This window comes from Procambarus clarkii, chromosome 4 (genome assembly GCF_040958095.1).
Source record: "Procambarus clarkii isolate CNS0578487 chromosome 4, FALCON_Pclarkii_2.0, whole genome shotgun sequence".
NCBI lineage: Eukaryota > Metazoa > Arthropoda > Malacostraca > Decapoda > Cambaridae > Procambarus > Procambarus clarkii.
The window spans coordinates 7,051,009-7,068,818 of record NC_091153.1 but is presented as its reverse complement, the minus strand read 5'-3'; the positions used below and the strand labels follow the sequence as shown (position 1 = coordinate 7,068,818).

General features: G+C 42.0%; 1 protein-coding gene across 1 annotated transcript; it reads left to right on the top strand.

Annotated features, from left to right (window-relative positions):
- Positions 1–8,457: 8,457 nt before the first annotated feature.
- On the top strand, positions 8,458–9,684 carry LOC123752628 (polysialic acid O-acetyltransferase-like). Its single transcript, XM_045734667.1, has 2 exons — positions 8,458–8,474; positions 9,231–9,684. Exons 1-2 carry the CDS (start codon positions 8,458–8,460, stop codon positions 9,682–9,684), a joined length of 471 nt encoding a protein of 156 aa, XP_045590623.1.
- Positions 9,685–17,810: the final 8,126 nt, after the last annotated feature.

Genomic DNA, 17,810 nt, shown 5'->3' with positions numbered 1-17,810 from the left:
GCATTGTGAATCCAAGAACACATCTGTAAGCTTTTTTGGAAGCTGTGTTTCCTCATACACTATGTAGGAGAAAAGTTTTCTTACCCTGTCAATGTAAAGACAAATGAGAATATTTTTCTTTCCAGATTCCAATGGAATCTGCTTTGGAATTAATGGCATCTGGAATGGAATTAAAACCCAACAGAATTAATCCACAATCACCCAATTAAAATCCTAATTATGAACGCCCAACAAAAATATAAAAACCCAATCGCTCAATCAGGTCGCGGGGACGTTGGTTCTTCGGGATAATTGACAGGTTTACGATAGACAGGGTAAGTGCTCAGTAACTTACTATATTATATGGTGTCTGACAGATCTATAACCCTGTCCATGGAAGAGAGAAGAGATATCTAACCCTGTCCATGGAGGACAGAAGACATATCTAACCCTGTCCATGGAGGACAGAAGACATATCTAACCCTGTCCATGGAGGACAGAAGACATATCTAACCCTGTCCATGGAGGAAAGAAGAGATATCTAATCCTGTCCATGGAGGACAGAAGAGATATCTAACCCTGTCCATGAAGGAGAGAAGATATCTCTTACCTTCTCCATGGAGGACAGAAGATATCTCTAACCCTCTCCAAGGAGGACAGAAGAGATATCTAACCCTGTCCATGGAGGATAAAATCTAAATGTACTGAGTACCATTGCGCATAAATGTCCACGTCTGTTGTAGAAATAATCTAAAAAAGATTAAAACAGCTCACCAGAGCCAAGTTGAAGTCACAGCCGCAGGAGCACCTACTCAATCTAGCCAGTCGATAAACTAATTCATAGATTCAGAACCCAACCACCAATTTGGGATCACTCTTCTAAGATGATTGCAATCCATAAGACTTAAAATTCCAATTAAACGGTACTCTTCATTGCATCTGTGGCGCCCAACCACTTGCACTAGACGGTAGAGCGACGGTCTCGCTTCATACAGGTCGGCGTTCAATCCCCGACCCCCTCCAAGTAGTTGGGTACCATTCATCCCACCGTCCCCATCCCAAATCCTTATCCTGACCCCTTTTAAGTGCTATATAGTCGTAATGGCTTGACGCTTTTTCCCTTGATATTTCCCTCATTACATCAAACGATTCCCTTAGGGATGAAATTGGACTGTTTACCTAAGATTGTGCCCTTAGCCCTGCCAAGTTACTTGACACTCGATAGCAATATTGTGTAGTCCAACACAGACTTGAACGGGATGTCACAGCATCCATTATTGATACTGACTTGTCCCGGTGCTTTTTATAGAGGCAGTATTGACCCAATGTAATCAGAATAGAACATACGAAGTAGATGAGAAAGATTGTAACAGGACAATACGTGTTTCCTCATAAATTTACGTGATGAGGAACATTGCAAGAGGACAATGCAGGTTTCCTCATTAAACGACGTGTTGAGGAAGATTGAAAGACAGGGGAGAAATTAATGAAGAAAAGGGGAGAGATGGGGTTAAGAGAAAAGGGTGAAAAAGAGCGAAAAGATGGATAAAGATGAGGGGTGAGAAAGCTATTAGAAGACGCAGAGGGGAGAGGGAGAGGGGATTGATAGAGAGGAATGAGAGTCAAATTGAGAGGAAGATAGGAAGAAATGGTGAGTGTGTTTGGGAGAGAATGAGTGAGAGCAAACACAGGGGAGAGTAAAAGAGGGAGGAAGTGTGAGGCAGAGTGAAGGGAGGGTCCACGAGGAAGGGGGAGAAGGTAGAGCGTCGGAGATGGGAAGGGGAATATGAGAGAGAGAGGGAGAGGAAGGGAGGGAGAGTGAGCGAGGGATGGAAGTAGGTATTGAAGGAAAAATTGACAAAGTGAGAAAGGGAAGGAGAAATTCAAGCCAAGGAGCGAAATTCAAGGCAAGGAGCGAAAGCCGAAAGATTGATTAGTATATCTCTCATAGATAACGCTTCTAAATCAAAATCTAAAATATACAGTGACAGAAGGGAGGGGATAACAGGCGGTTCCCGGGTCTCCCCAGACACGGTGGCATTTGCGAGCCCACAGAATATGCAAATCTGCCTCAGCATTTGCGTTGTGTCTGTCACTATCTCTAACAGTTGCACCAAAATCTAAATTTAAATCGTGAATTTGAGAGTGACAGAGATGTACTAGAAGGAAGGCGTAGAGTGGAACTAGTACAAGGGGGGTGTGGGTGTACTAGTAAGGGTTATAGTTGTACTACTAGGTGAGTGTGAATACTAGTAGAAGGGTGTATGTGTGTGTGTGTGTGTGTGTGTATGTACTAGTAGAAGGGTGTATGTGTGTGTGTGTGTGTGTGTGTGTGTGTGTGTGTGTGTGTGTGTGTGTGTGTGTGTGTGTGTATGTACTAGTAGAAGGGTGTATGTGTGTGTGTGTGTGTGTATGTACTAGTTGGTGAGTGGGTGTATTCTAGTATGTGTTGGTGTGTGTACTAGTTTTTGGGTATCTCTGTGTACCAGTAGGTGGGTATCTCTATACCAGTAGGTGGGTGTCTCTGTGTACCAATAGGTGGGTATGTGTGTGTGTACTAGTAAATAGGTGTACCACTTCATGAACCCATTATATTTTCATTATATTGTGGTCAATATATGTCTTTTTCATGCTACTTTTTCATGCCTCTTGAGCTTGCCTTTAGTGACTAATGGCTGTGTTGCATACTGGAGCCATTTTCTCCTTTGACAGGTGATAAGGACACCAAGGGGTGATTCACTGTGTCCCCGGATGAATCAATAACCTTGTTATTACCACCTAATATCAAGTACAAATTGGAGGAACTATAAGTTCTATAGTTAGAACTCTATTCTATAGAATTCTAATCTATAGTTCTCAATTAGAACTATAAGTTCTAATTGGAGGGTTCTATAAGTTCCATTATTTCTATAAGTTCCATAAGTTTCAAATCCTCTCTAAAGAGAGGATACTTGCACGTGGGTCTCTGGTATACCTATGTTCCAACTATGCTTCTGCCTTGTCTAAATAGTTTCCATGCTAGTTATGGGGTTAGAGAAGCAAGGGAGTATTTGATATTGCTGCCGGACATTGTTTTTTTATTTAATCATCTTGTGGTTTATATGATACGAGACCTGATCTGTGAATCTTTCCCTTCTAGAGTCTTTAGGATCGTCTACTATGATCCTCCTTTCGTGCAGAGCATTGTCCCCTCTGGTTTAATATTTCGGGACGAGTGACCATGTCAAAATGTATGAGATTTTCTCATACATGAGATGAGATTGATGAGATTACATGAGATGAGAGAGGAGATTGAAGAGGTCACTACCAAGAAGGTAGAAAGTTCAATCGAAATACTCTCAGTGAATTTCAGTCAAGAGTGGTTGACCAGACGCAGGTGAGGAATACATACGAATGAAATTTTATGAAAATTTCAAAAATTTTAAAACATTCAAGGTTTAATCGTGGTTATATAACAGCTTATTGAGAAAGTGCTCTGTCCGGCAAGCTTACAAAGGGGGTGGCAAATTCTACCCTCCCTTCCCCCTCCCCCTCCCCCTTCCCCTCCCCCTCCCCCTCCCCCTCCCCCTCCTCTCCCCTAATCCCCAATTCCCCCTCACTCCATCACCCCCTTTCCCCATTCCCCCCCTCCTCCCTCCTTCCTCTCCCATCCTTGCTTCCAGCTTGACTTGCATGAACAAGTGTCCGATTCCTGGCTACGTGGAATAATGGTAAAGCACTCGCCCGGCACTTGTCCAACCACTTGGGCTGAACGGTAGAGCGACGGTCTCGCTTCATGCAGGACGGCGTTCAATTCCCGACCGTCCAAGTGGTTGGGCGCCATTCCTTCCCCCCCGTCCCATCCCAAATCGTTATTCTGACCCCTTCGAAGTGGTATATAGTAGTAATGGCTTTGCACTTTCCCCTGATAATTCATTCATTCATTCACCCGGCGCTTCGCAAGCGTTTTCGCCTGGGTTCGTATCCTTACCGGGGAGGATTGACTGGGTGCCAATCCTTAACTGTTGCCTCTGTAAAACCCAGCAGTGAATGGGTACCTCGTTGTTAAACGATTTAGCGGGTCGTATTCCGGAGAAAAATTAGGATTAAGGACTTGATCGAAATGCTACGCGTGCTAGTGGCTGTACAATGGCTACTTTCTGGAAAAGCAAGAGTCTCCGCTAGAAAAGTCTATGGGAAGGCAAGCGACCTACCTCATTGGTCCTAAACAAGGGATTGGCTAAGCATCCAAACGTCTGAGATTCACAAGATCGCTGGATCTGCAGCAGTGACTCCAAAGGTGGATAGACAACTTAACCTTTGCTGTGGATCCTTGTACACAAAAGTTAAGGTTAAAACAATACTCAGCTTTGAGGTTGACCAGACCACACACTAGAAGTTGAAGGGACGACGACGTTTCGGTCCGTCCTGGACCATTCTCAGCTTTGAGAATGAACGGGCGGCAGCGAGTTTTGAATTGGCTCGGAGTTACCTAGTTTAAGTTTACGAAGCTGTAACGAGTGTGTTCCGATAACGAAGACTTGCGGCCTTGAATGAACTTGTGTCAGAAGCAAGTTGGAGGGGAAAACCGCCCCTCAGATAAAGTTACAGAAACAGCGAGGAAGCCTTAAACCCAGAGAGGCCGTAACACTAATTCCCGGCGGTAACGATGACAAGGAGTGTAACGAGGTGGTCGTAACACAAAGTTGGTGTAACATTAGAGGGGTCGTGGAGGGGTCGTGGAGGAGGGTCGTGGAGGGCTGAGAACGACAGCACCAGCTGTGAAACTTGAACGTGGCAAATATCCCAACATTTTGCGGTGTAGTAATGCTTAATTTTTTTGAGCGACCGACATGACAAGAACTCTTAAACTCTTAGAGCTGCGTCGAGGCGCTCTTCAGGCAAGCACTGAGAACCTTCCGACCGCCATTCATACTCTTAAGAGTTTGCAAATAATCTTCTAGCAAAATATTAAAGCTTAAACTCTTAATTTGATCATCTTATTGTCTGCTTCCTGAGTCGTGTTTCTTGCTGTGAAAAGTGAAAAGTGTCTGTGTGAAAAAAAGTAATTAGTTAGTAGTTAATAACAGTTGATTGACAGTTGAGAGGCGGGCCGAAAGAGCCGAACTCAACCCCCGCAAGCACAACTAGGTGAATACAACTAGGTGAATACACACACACAAGCTCCCGAAGCACTCCGTAACACCTGTCTAACTCCCAGGTACCTATTTACTGCTAGGTAACAGGAGCATCAGGGTGAAAGAAACTATGCCCATTTTTGTTTCCGCCGACGCCGGGAATCAAACCCCGGGCCACTAGACTACGTATCCAGCATGCTGTCCACTCAGCCACCAGCGCCCTGACACCGTGTGTATATGTATATGTATAAATGTGTGTATTCATAAAATACGAATCTATTTGTAAAGTAAACTCACCAATAAATAGCCAGAGGGAGGGCTCAAAATTCCCATAATAATCCAGCATTTGGTAACGGTAGACCAAATTTAGTTTCCGCTCACCGTAAACCAGCAGGTAAACTCAGAACTGGCCATATGTTGATAGCAGGCGGCCTTCATAATGACCAATTTAAATGATAATTATAGTTGGGAGAGGACCGCTGGAAATGACTAGGCACGCACCGCCAGCCAAAACCCAGATCCCTGCGTGTCTGCTCCTCCGTGGAGGGGGGCACTGTGCTGTAGAGGACGAGTGTAGAGCAGAGGACGAGTGTAGAGCAGAAGAGGACGAGTGTAGAGCAGAAGAGGACGAGTGTAGAGCAGAGGACGAGTGTAGAGCAGAAGAGGACGAGTGTAGAGCAGAGGACGAGTGTAGAGCAGAAGAGGACGAGTGTAGAGCAGAGGACGAGTGTAGAGCAGAAGAGGACGAGTGTAGAGCAGAGGACGAGTGTAGAGCAGAAGAGGACGAGTGTAGAGCAGAGGACGAGTGTAGAGCAGAAGAGGACGAGTGTAGAGCAGAGGACGAGTGTAGAGCAGAAGAGGACGAGTGTAGAACAGAGGACGAGTGTAGAGCAGAAGAGGACGAGTGTAGAACAGAGGACGAGTGTAGAGCAGAAGAGGACGAGTGTAGAGCAGGAGAGAGAGCGGCCTCTGCTACTCTACACTCCTCTTGGGGGCCAGATTTAGGTCCCGCTGTCATTAAATAGCAAGTCGAAGGAATCTACCAAGTTAACACTCTTAGAAAAATCTAAGAGTGTTAAGAGCTCTCAAATCTACTTAGTAGATTTGAGAGCTGGGAGGTAGATGAGGGCTCTATGAGTTATGGAGTTGGTGTTTGGGTAATGGGGAGTAGATGAGAATGTGGTGAGTGGTAGATGGGTAGGAGAGAGTGGGTGGCGAGAGTAGATGCGGGGGTAGGAGAGAGTGGGTAGTGAAAGTAGACGGTTAGATGCGAGTGGGTGGTGAAGGTAGGTGGATAGGGGGTGTGTAGGTAGAGAAATTAGATGGCTATGGGGCGACTAGGTGGTGAAAGTACTTTCACCTAGGTAGTAAAAGTAGATAGGAAGGTAGGATTGGTTTGTGAAAGTAGATAGGTAGGGAGTGATTGGAGAAACTAAATGGGTAAGGGCAAGTGCTTGGTGAAAGTAGATGGGTAATATCAATTGGGTAGATGCGATTGAGTTACCTTGCTTGTCTCACTTTAAAAAAAAAATGCAAATGCGTAGACATGTTCAAGAGGAAAATAACACGAAGAATTTAAAGAACATGGACAGAACATTCAACTGCTGTTCGCCATGATAGAAACACTAATATCTCCACCATAGCCACGAATACCGCAGAAGCAATCACAATTCCCGACGCAAACGGAGGTAAAAATATCCCTGTGACGCAGGAATTCATATAGACAAAAGCACCTTTTTTTGGTCAACCTCGAATGACTGAGTCTCTGCATTCAATTCCTAGTGTAGTTTAGTTGGTGTGTCGCTGCCAGTGTCGCCATCTAGCTGACTGGATCGCTAAACTCGACCATAGTAAATAAAACATGGAACAGCTGACCATAGTAAATAAAACATGGAACAGCTGACCATAGTAAACAGTACATGGAACAGCTGACCATAGTAAACAGTACATGGAACAGCTGACCATAGTAAACAAAACATGGAACAGCTGACCATAGTAAACAAAACATGGAACAGATGACCATAGTAAACAGTACATGGAACAGCTGACCATAGTAAACAAAACATGGAACAGCTGACCAAGTCGTGTCCGAAACGCGAGGGTTTATACTTATTACTCTGTGCATTTCAAGACTAAATACCCGAATGTGGCCTTCAATTTCTGGTGTGGCTGTTGGACGTCGCCGGAAACTATTCCCCTGTGGAGAGAGAGGCTTAATTGTTGCCTAAATTCCTTGCAGGTGTTGCATTGCCTTTGCTTCCACGAACCACTAACATCCATCTTGCATGGGTTAAACATCAGCATCAACTTCCATACGAGTTTCTGTTGTGTAAAGATGATCAACACTCTATAAACTCACCGCTTAGGCATTTAAAACCCCTAATGAGTGGCACTAAATCAAGATATTTCTATATGAGGAAAATAATACAATACGATTCAGCGGCATGGGATCTTTTCCAAATGACGTATATCACAAAACTAGAATTAAATAGACTAAGCTACTTGGGACGTGGAGAATTGGATCTCACAACACAAAAGGATAGAAGAAATGGAGAGGACATGATCCCGACATACAATACACATGAATAAATAGACAAGGTGGATATGGACAGGCTGTTTAGAGAAAATGCAGCAATAGTTTATAGATGAGAACTAGAAACACAAATCATCCGATGCAACATGATGAAATAATTGCAAAATCAAAAAGACATTGTTGGAAATATTCTTGATGAAAACAGAGACACAGCATCGCTCAGGCAGGCTAATTCTTATTTATGGAATTACTGGTATTCATCACAATATATACCTGTAATTCAATAACCAATTTAACGCACATTTAAATGATTAAATCAGAGATAAAAATCACAATACCCTAGAGAAGCAGACTTCAGTATTTCAAAACAAATGCTTTCTGTAACATTGTTACATACAAAAATTCAATAAGCAAATGCCCCAGGCGACCTAAGGGATAGTGAGAATGTCATCGGGTGGCATTGAAACACTGCAATCTCTCACCCTGTCCATGGAGGACAGAAGAAAATGTATATATGCTGGTTAGCATTGTAAATGTGTGGCCACGTTTGTGGTAGAAAAAAAATGCAATCTGCGCTGCCTCAATACCTTCTTGTGAGGAATATTAGGAGTTGTGTAGCGTTGATTGTAGCAGAGATAGAAGTTGAAGACTACCGCAATGACTCGGATTCTGATCATACAGTGTGTTCCTAAAGATGTATTTCGTTGTGACCTGCCAAGTTTGCCTTATACAAGGGTTATTGTAGCCTTGTATTGGGCCTTGTATGAGTCTAAATTTGGTTTGTTAAATAATCTTTTCCTATGTGAATTTGTATAAATTTTGATCTGGATGACTCAAGTCACCAAGTGAGTATATTTTTATCGTATGTTATAGTCAAGTCAATATGAAGATGTTAATTTCTGTGATGAGTGAAAGAACGTATTGATTACATGAGTGACAAGGTGTCTTGGAAAACTTTCTTGAGCTTAAGGAAATCTTCAAGTGACACTTCATGTTAAATTTCTCTTACGAGATGGAGAGCTAAGGGAAAGTTTCTATTCTAGATGTAACAGTCTAGGAAAGGATTTGGGACTTTGGTTCTTTAGTCAACACAAAGGGAAATAAAGGACTATGCCTTAATGCTATAAATGAGTGTTATGGCAGGTACAAGGGAAGCGTTGTTGAAGCTTATGTCAACTATGCTGTTACAAATAGAAGCAGGTTGACTAGAAACTCAGTCAAGTAAAGCAAGTTATCGTCAACAAGGATATCACATGGTTTCTACAAATAACGAAAATATCACCAGAGATATCCTGCCCAAAAACAGTGGCAAGAGAAGATTAGACATAGCCAAGGCACTACACATCAAACACTCTCATCCAGCTGTAAACAGCCAGATTACCCTTAGTTACATCTTACCTTTCTTTATAGCAAATAAGAACTTTCGCCCTTCAAAACATTTATATATTACACCACAGAACGTTGACTATGTATTGCCTCAATTCACCTCATACTACTTGGTGAACAAATGTCACTATATATTCACCGTGTCATGGATCACCAACCCTTTTCTGGAACTAGTGTTTACTGGTTTCCCTTTTTTTTCATTTACATGTATCCAGGTTTGTTCATTTCTCGAATCGAGTTGATATTTTCAACACTGAATATATCCTTATTGTTAACACGTTTGATCCAGTTGTTAACACGTTTGATCCAATTGTTAAAACGTTTGATCCAATTGTTAAAACGTTTGATCCAATTGTTAAAACGTTTGATCCAATTGTTAAAACGTTTGATCCAATTGTCAAAACGTTTGATCCAATTGTTAAAACGTTTGATCCAATTGTTAAAACGTTTGATCCAATTGTTAAAACGTTTGATCCAATTGTTAAAACGTTTGATCCAATTGTTAAAACGTTTGATCCAATTGTTAAAACGTTTGATCCAATTGTTAAAACGTTTGATCCAATTGTTAAAACGTTTGATCCAATTGTTAAAACGTTTGATCCAATTGTTAAAACGTTTGATTCAATTGTTAAAACGTTTGATCCAATTGAACAAATGAAGTGTGTTTGATCCAATTGTTACACATTAACCACTTTACACTTCTAAGCCTTTCTACACTGAATTGACTTTTGTTAAAATTTACTCTTCTTCTCGTCATATGTAAAGTTGATAATTCCCAGGAATAACTCGTCTTTCTCTTAACATTTTACACGGTAATTACATCCATTCCTTAGTGAAATGGACAAAAATATTCTGCATAATCCAGGTGGGGTCTCACAGGATGAACCACACAAAGGAAACTATTAACTATTTCAAATAGACTAAGTGAGCTTAATCTCGTGTCGTTAGAGACAGAGGGGATATTGCCACCTGTAAAATACTAAAGGTTAATGGCGAGATAGAGAGGAACACGATGTTTGACAGAGTTGTCACTGTTCGGAACTCGGGGGCCAAATTTTTTGTTTGGATCAGAACAAAGAGACACAAAGTGTTGGGGTCATATATAAGGGACACTAGGGGATGCGGTCATATATATATAAGGGACACTAGGAGATGGGGGGTCATATACTGTATAAGGGACACTGGACACTAACTTTAGGAACTAACTGGATTGTTGACCAGACCACACACTAGAAAGTGAAGAGACGACGATGACGTTTCGGTCCGTCCTGAACCATTCTCAAGTCGATTTCAGCCAGGTTATTGTGACCCCTTGTCTGCATAGGGACACTGGAGTTTGGCGCCAAAACAAGGGGACACTAGGGGTAGTGTCCACATCAAGGTTACACTATGGGTAGATACCTAAATGAGGAGACACAAGTGGATGAAACATTGTCATTAGGGCACTAGAGTATAATGCCATAACATGCTGGATAAGGAGTCAGGGGGAGCCAATTGGGGTTTGCACCAGAACACGGGAACATTAATGATTGGAGTCAGAACTATCTTGAGATGATTTCGGGGCTTTGGTGTCCCCGCGGCCCGGTCCTCGACCAGGCCTCCACCCCCAGGAAGCAGCCCGTGGCAGCTGACTAACACCCAGGTACCTATTTACTGCTCTATTTACTAGGAGACACAAATGAAAATTAATTAACAAAATGAGCCGGAGGGATATAAGGATTTCTGCAATCGATGCACCTGCAGGTAAGAGGCTCGTGCAGATGAAGAATTACACCATTAGATGATTGAAGTTTCCTCAGCATCACTGTAGTTGATTACTTTAAGAGGCAGACGCAGTTGCACAAGGATCACACAGTACGCCTACTGTGTATGCTATCAGTGCAAAGTTAGCAAACAGGTGACAAAATTGAAATGGGTAGACATTAAGGTCGATTTTTTTCGGTGCTCTAAATGCAGGCCGAGCAAAGCACAAGTAGGTGAGCAGATATTAATCCAGGTGAGCAGATATTAATCCAGGTGAGCAGATATTAATCCAGGTGAGCAGATATTAATCCAGGTGAGCAGATATTAATCCAGGCGAGCAGATATTAATCCAGGTGAGCAGATATTAATCCAGGTGAGCAGATATTAATCCAGGCGAGCAGATATTAATCCAGGTGAGCAGATATTAATCCAGGTGAGCAGATATTAATCCAGGTGAGCAGATATTAATCCAGGTGAGCAGATATTAATCCAGGCGAGCAGATATTAATCCAGGCGAGCAGATATTAATCCAGGTGAGCAGATATTAATCCAGGTGAGCAGATATTAATCCAGGTGAGCAGATATTAATCCAGGTGAGCAGATATTAATCCAGGTGAGCAGATATTATTCCAAATATTAATCACAGTACCTGGATCTCAAATCCAGCAATGCAAGCACTCCCAAGCAAGCCCACGATAGACCAATCCCATGCTAGTCCACCCCCATTGCAATTTCTCTCCCATGCTAGACCAAACCCCATTGAGAGTCCACCTTCATACACATTTATTCAGCCTTATACTTGTGCAAATATATTCATACATGTTCAGAAGCAAAGTCAGCTTCCAGCGCGTCCACCACGGGCTAAGCTAATATCATCACACACGCAGATGAAACAGGAGAGTGTTGGTCTTCAGGTAACTTGACATTCGTGTTCCTGTGTCCTCGCCTCTCTTCCTTGCTCGCTAAAATGTTATGTTAAATGCATCAAAGTCGGGAGAATGGCACACATACTATAATATAATATTGCTATTTTCTTTGAACTATGGACATGTTTTACCTATATGCAAATAATATAATAAAATTTAGCTATAACGATGAAGTAATGTATAGTCACGAAAAAGTATTTACGACTAGAAATATATAAAAATAGGTAACATTAATAAGTAACGATAATAGGATATATAAAATTGGGTTAAAATAATTGTGCTTGCTGGATTATGTTTTACTTATATGCAAATAATATAATAATATTTAGCTATAACGATGAACTAATGTATAGCATCGAAAAGGTATTTACGAGTAGATATATAACAGTAGGTAATAATAATAGGTAACGATAATAGGATATATAAAATTGGGTTAAAATAATTGTGCTTACTGGCATATGATTGCATGGAGAGTGCCTAGTTTCCCACGAATCTCCTCTTCTCTCTCTGGCAGGACGTTACTCAATATTCATCTGTGCAATAAGTTCCCAGATTCAGTCCATGTTCATCACGATGTTTGAGATCACTTCAATGGGTTTAAACAAGTCTGTGCATATATATATATATATATATATATATATATATATATATATATATATATATATATATATATATATATATATATATATATATATATATATATATATATATACATATATATACATATATATATGTTGAATTGCTTTGCATTTTGATGTATATATATCCATCCTTTGTCTTTCTCATTGTAAATAAAGTAGGCTTATTTTAATCAATTGAAAATTGCACCGGTATTTTATGGTCTTTTACATGTTGTTCTCCGAGAAGTGTTCTCCCAAATTATGTTCTTCGAGTTGTGTTCTCCTAATTTTGTTCTCCAAATGTTATTTTACACGTGCTTTTCTCTTGGAGTTGTTCTTTGGCTGTTGTTTACTAGGGGTTGTTCTCCAGGTTCAAGGTGTATACGGAGGTGAACAAGATGAACACCAGGTGTTCATCTCTAGAAATTGTTCTCCATGAGGCATTCTCCATTTGTTGATCTCTAGGTATTAAATCCTCCATATGTTGTTCTCTATGTGTTATTTACCAGCCATTGTTCTTCACGTGTTATTCATCAAGTAATGTTCTCCAGGTAACATTAGCAGTAATGAGATGTTGATGTCAGTGAATAATATTATGAGTACTTAGGCGTTATGAGTTAATGGGCCAAGAATCAATAACGAGTTTATTGTAGTTTATGCATTAATTTGTCTTCACTCAGAGTCAGAAATGCGTTAGTGAGCCCGTTAGTGAACTGTGGAGAACTGAAGACGTAATTGGGTAACTAGTTATACCATCTGGGTCATCAACAAGGTGATTATCCATGAACAGGATGATTTCCTAATCATCCTGTCCATGGATGAGGATAATTAGGAAATAAGTAAATGTACAATGCCGATTATTATTTGTGAGAAGTGAGAGTGTTGAGGTGGGAGCATTGTGCAGCTGTCAACGTTGTGGTGGGAGCATTGTGCAGCTGTCAACGTTGAGGTGGGAGCATTGTGCAGCTGTCAACGTCGTGGTAGAAGCATTGTGCAGCTGTCAACGTTGTGGTGGGAGCATTGTGCAGCTGTCATCGTTGAGGTGGGAGCATTGTGCAGCTGTCAACGTCGAGGTAGAAGCATTGTGCAGCTGTCAACGTCGAGGTAGAAGCATTGTGCAGCTGTCAACGTTGTGGTGGGAGCATTGTGCAACTGTCATCGTTGAGGTGGGAGCATTGTGCAGCTGTCATCGTTGAGGTGGGAGCATTGTGCAGCTGTCATCGTTGAGGTGGGAGCATTGTGCAGCTGTCAACGTCTAGGTGGGAGCATTGTGCAGCTGTCAACGTTGTGGTGGGAGCATTGTGCAGCTGTCATCGTTGAGGTGGGAGCATTGTGCAGCTGTCAACATCGAGGTGGGAGCATTGTGCAGCTGTCAACGTTGTGGTGGGAGCATTGTGCAGCTGTCATCGTTGAGGTGGGAGCATTGTGCAGCTGTCAACGTCGAGGTAGAAGCATTGTGCAGCTGTCAACGTCGAGGTAGAAGCATTGAGCAGCTGTCAAGTCACACATACATTGCTAGTTACGTTGACTAATACTCGTATATCTTGAATTTTCCTTTTCAAATCGTTTTCCTGTTTGAATAGTTGGATAACTACAACGGGAGAACAGACTCATACTGTAACTATTAATCACGCTAACAGCTCAACATTCATCATAACAGCTCAACATTCATCATAACAGCTCAACATTCATCATAACAGCTCAACATTCATCATAACAGCTCAACATTCATCATAACAGCTCAACATTCATCATAGCAGCTCAACATTCATCATAACAGCTCAACATTCATCATAACAGCTCAACATTCATCATAACAGCTCAACATTCATCATAACAGCTCAACATTCATCATAACTAAATACCATTTAAGTACGATTATTTCTATTTTAACCTCAAATAACTAGACAAATTTGAACAAGTTCCGTTACAGTGTTCTCCATGTTCTTGTATATAACAACCACAAAAATATGTGAGCCTAATTGCCCTTTTAACAACTCTGTCTGTATCAATTGTGGGATAATGGGCCCAGTCATGTGTGTAGAATTGCTTCAGCAAGCTGGCAAGATGCCCCACCTGGTCCTGTGATAACTCACCTCTTGAGTTGAGACAAGTTGCAAAGGCATGGTGATGTAGTGTATTGCTGCTCGTGTGTTGAATGTTGCATGAGTTTGCATGCTATATATCTCTCTCTGCAATGCCTGGACAATCTTATTCTCCACTTGCTGTTTCTCGAGGAGCTAAGAGTCAATACAATGAATTTTATTTGTAATTTCAACATACTTTATCAGCCCCTTATCGTGTGGATAAGGGGCTAGGAAGTGTGGATAAGGGGCTAGGAAGAGTGATAAGGGGCTAGGAAGTGTGGATAAGGGGCTAGAAAGTGCGGATATGGGGCTAGGAAGTGTGGATAAGGGGCTAGGGAGTGTGGATAAGGGGCTAGGAAGTGTGGATAAGGGGCTAGGAAGAGTGATAAGGGGCTAGGAAGTGTGGATAAGGGGCTAGGAAGAGTGATAAGGGGCTAGGAAGTGTGGATAAGGGGCTAGGAAGAGTGATAAGGGGCTAGGAAGTGTGGATACGGTGCTAGAAAGTGTGGATAAGGGGGCTAGGCAGCTTAACTCTCACCTTCGTCTCTCGGGAGTCAATAATATTAATCCTGCCATGCTCTATAACAAGCTGCCTTCGGATCTTAATTGTTAGTGCTCATTATCCCGTGTTCTGAGTCTCTACCTGTCCCAGGGATAGTGAGGGGCTGAGGTGAGAAGGAGGGAGAGGAGAAGAGGACAAGTGGAAGGGATGGAAGACAGAGGAGTAAGGGAATGTAAGAGAAGCAAGAGGACACGTCTGACACTCGAAGCCTTGTAGGAGGTCGAGGACGAGGGTTGAGTATTATCCAAGGTCGAGGGTGGACCTCAGAGTTAGTATTGATCGAATTGTTCAAGCTTGGAGTCTTGTTCCAAGTCCGAGTCTTGGGTGAAATGGAAGGGGCTATCCTCGAGTCGTGTTTCAAGTCAAGGGCGACCTTAAAGTCCTGTTCAAGGTCGTGCTTAAAATCGTGTTAAAAAGACCCAGAAAAAACGAAGAAAATGTAATGTTAGAAAAGGCACAGGTAGAGCACATGAGACAAGGGAAGGGAACTATCAGGGGGAAAAGCCAAGCCACCACGACTATATAATAGTTGGAAGGGGTCAGGATAAGGCTTTGGGATGGGACGGGGGAAAGGAATGGTGCCCAACCACTTGTGGACGGTCGGGGATTGAGCGCCGACCTGCATGAAGCGAGACCGTTGCTCTACCGTCCAGCCCAAGTGGCCTAGGACATAGAATAGATCAGGTAGACGAACAAAGAAATGTGCAGCAGACATGAACAAAAAATAGGCAGATATCTATAAAATATGACATAAAGTTATGCATGGAAAATATTTCACAGCTATTAAATGTTCTAAAATAAAGAACTGAATAGGTAGAAAAGGTGAATAATAATTTATGAGAAGAAGCAGCTCACAGAAATAGGGTAGAAATAGAAGCTCATTTGAAAAAAAAACTGGTATAAGTAGGCATAGAAGTGTAGTGTAATAGGGGCAGGTGGAGGTTGAAATGAAATAAAGTAGAGATGTAAAATAAAGCAGGCAAAGAAGCGCGGTGAAATAGGGCAGGTACAGATTTGCACTGAAAATGAGAACGCAGAGAATCGTAGCAAAATAGGGAGAGAGAAGGAAGCTACCAGACGAAGCTGCTAAGCCACCTAGAGGTGCAGTGGAACAAGAGAGGAAGAGCAGTGTAATTATAGAGGCTTAGTGTAATTTTGCAATTAGAGAATAATGGAACCAAGCAAATTTAAAAGCTTAAGGAAATAGGGCAGGCTGAGTAGTGTAGTGGAATAGGGCCTTCAAATAGGAGTGTAATAGTGCAGGCATAATAATGTACCAATTTCACTGTCAGTCATACGCAGGGCAATACACACACAGAATACAGAATACACACAGCAATACGAATACAGAATACAATACAAACACAGCGGTCATTGACCGTTGAGAGGCGGGACCAAAGAGCCAGAGCTCAACCCCCGCAAGCACAATTAGATGAGTACAATTAGGTGAGTACAGAGACAAACAGAACAAAATATAAAGAGAATGCGTCAAAGAAAACACACACACAGGCGAGCCATGCAAAATCATTCAATTGTCTGTTCCGCCGAGGGCAAGGGGCAAGGGGCAAGGGGCAAGGGGCAAGGGGGGGTAGGGAGGGGGGGGGAGGACGAACATAACACATTCCTGCCATTAGCAATGCATGTGCAGGCTGGCGTGTTATCCTGGGGGCTTCGTTCCAGGCTGGCGTGTTATCGTGCAGGCTTCGTGCCGGCCGCGTATACGCAATGTATATTCCGGCACGGGGCTTGCACCAGCCCCAAACCCGGACTCGTTACCGACCAGATCAACACGCGTCCTGATCGGGTCCCTGATCACCCTGGACCTCGACTGATAGCTTACCGAAGCACCTGTTTGGACGTCTCCAGCGATTTTCAATCATCAGCGCTGGTTTGGGGAAATAAGCGATAACCTTGTTACTTAAACCTAGTCCTCAATAATGGCTTATACTTGCATTGGGATGTATAAAGTATATTTGATTTTTTACTATTAACCCTGAACAGATTAAAATGTGATTTTTTACTGTATTGTATAAAGATATTTCTTGGATTTAAATGTTCGCTGGCGACGATTTTTGGCTCTGAATATGCGGATAGACTGACGAATTTACCACTAAATGACTGACATTTTATTTTATTATATACGTATCTTGTTGATATGAAATTTAGTACCTAAAAGAGCTCGAATGCAAGAACTACCATACAGCCCCATCTCCTGTGCCAGGTATGTCCACTACGGGCTCACCTTAGTCCGTGCTACTTGGAACATTTGGTTCCCAGTAGCTAAATATTCTGAATCTACAATAAACAAGAACTAAATTGTTTTGGAAACTCCGTAGGTCTTATACCGTGATGATTGCTATAAACAGGAGTATATCCGGTTAATACGCTTTCAGCATTTTAACCCACGGTTTAAATCTATCTAATTCATTAATCCAAATGGAATAAGCGATAGCTTTGAACATTGAGTGTTGGCTCTATCATGATGAACTTCAATTGCACATAATATGCAAGATATATCCTCTGATATTCGTTAAAGCTTTTAGGGAATCTTTGAATTCCTCTTTTAAGTTCACTTTCACCAATGGTTCTCTGCAAGTAATTTCTTGATCTGATATCATAATTCCCCTCAGTGTATATGTATTTACCACTTAGATTAAAGTCTCGTCTGTGTTATGGATACATTGCGTGATTGCATAACCACATTCTTGGTGAATACAAAATACATTCATCACATTCAAAATCATATTGAAGTTGCGTTCCTGGTTTTGTGTATCGTAAATGCTTCAAGTCGATAGGTATTCTCCTTCAACTCAGGTCTGTGGGGGTGTTGGCTGAAGCAGTATTCAATTTATCTAAT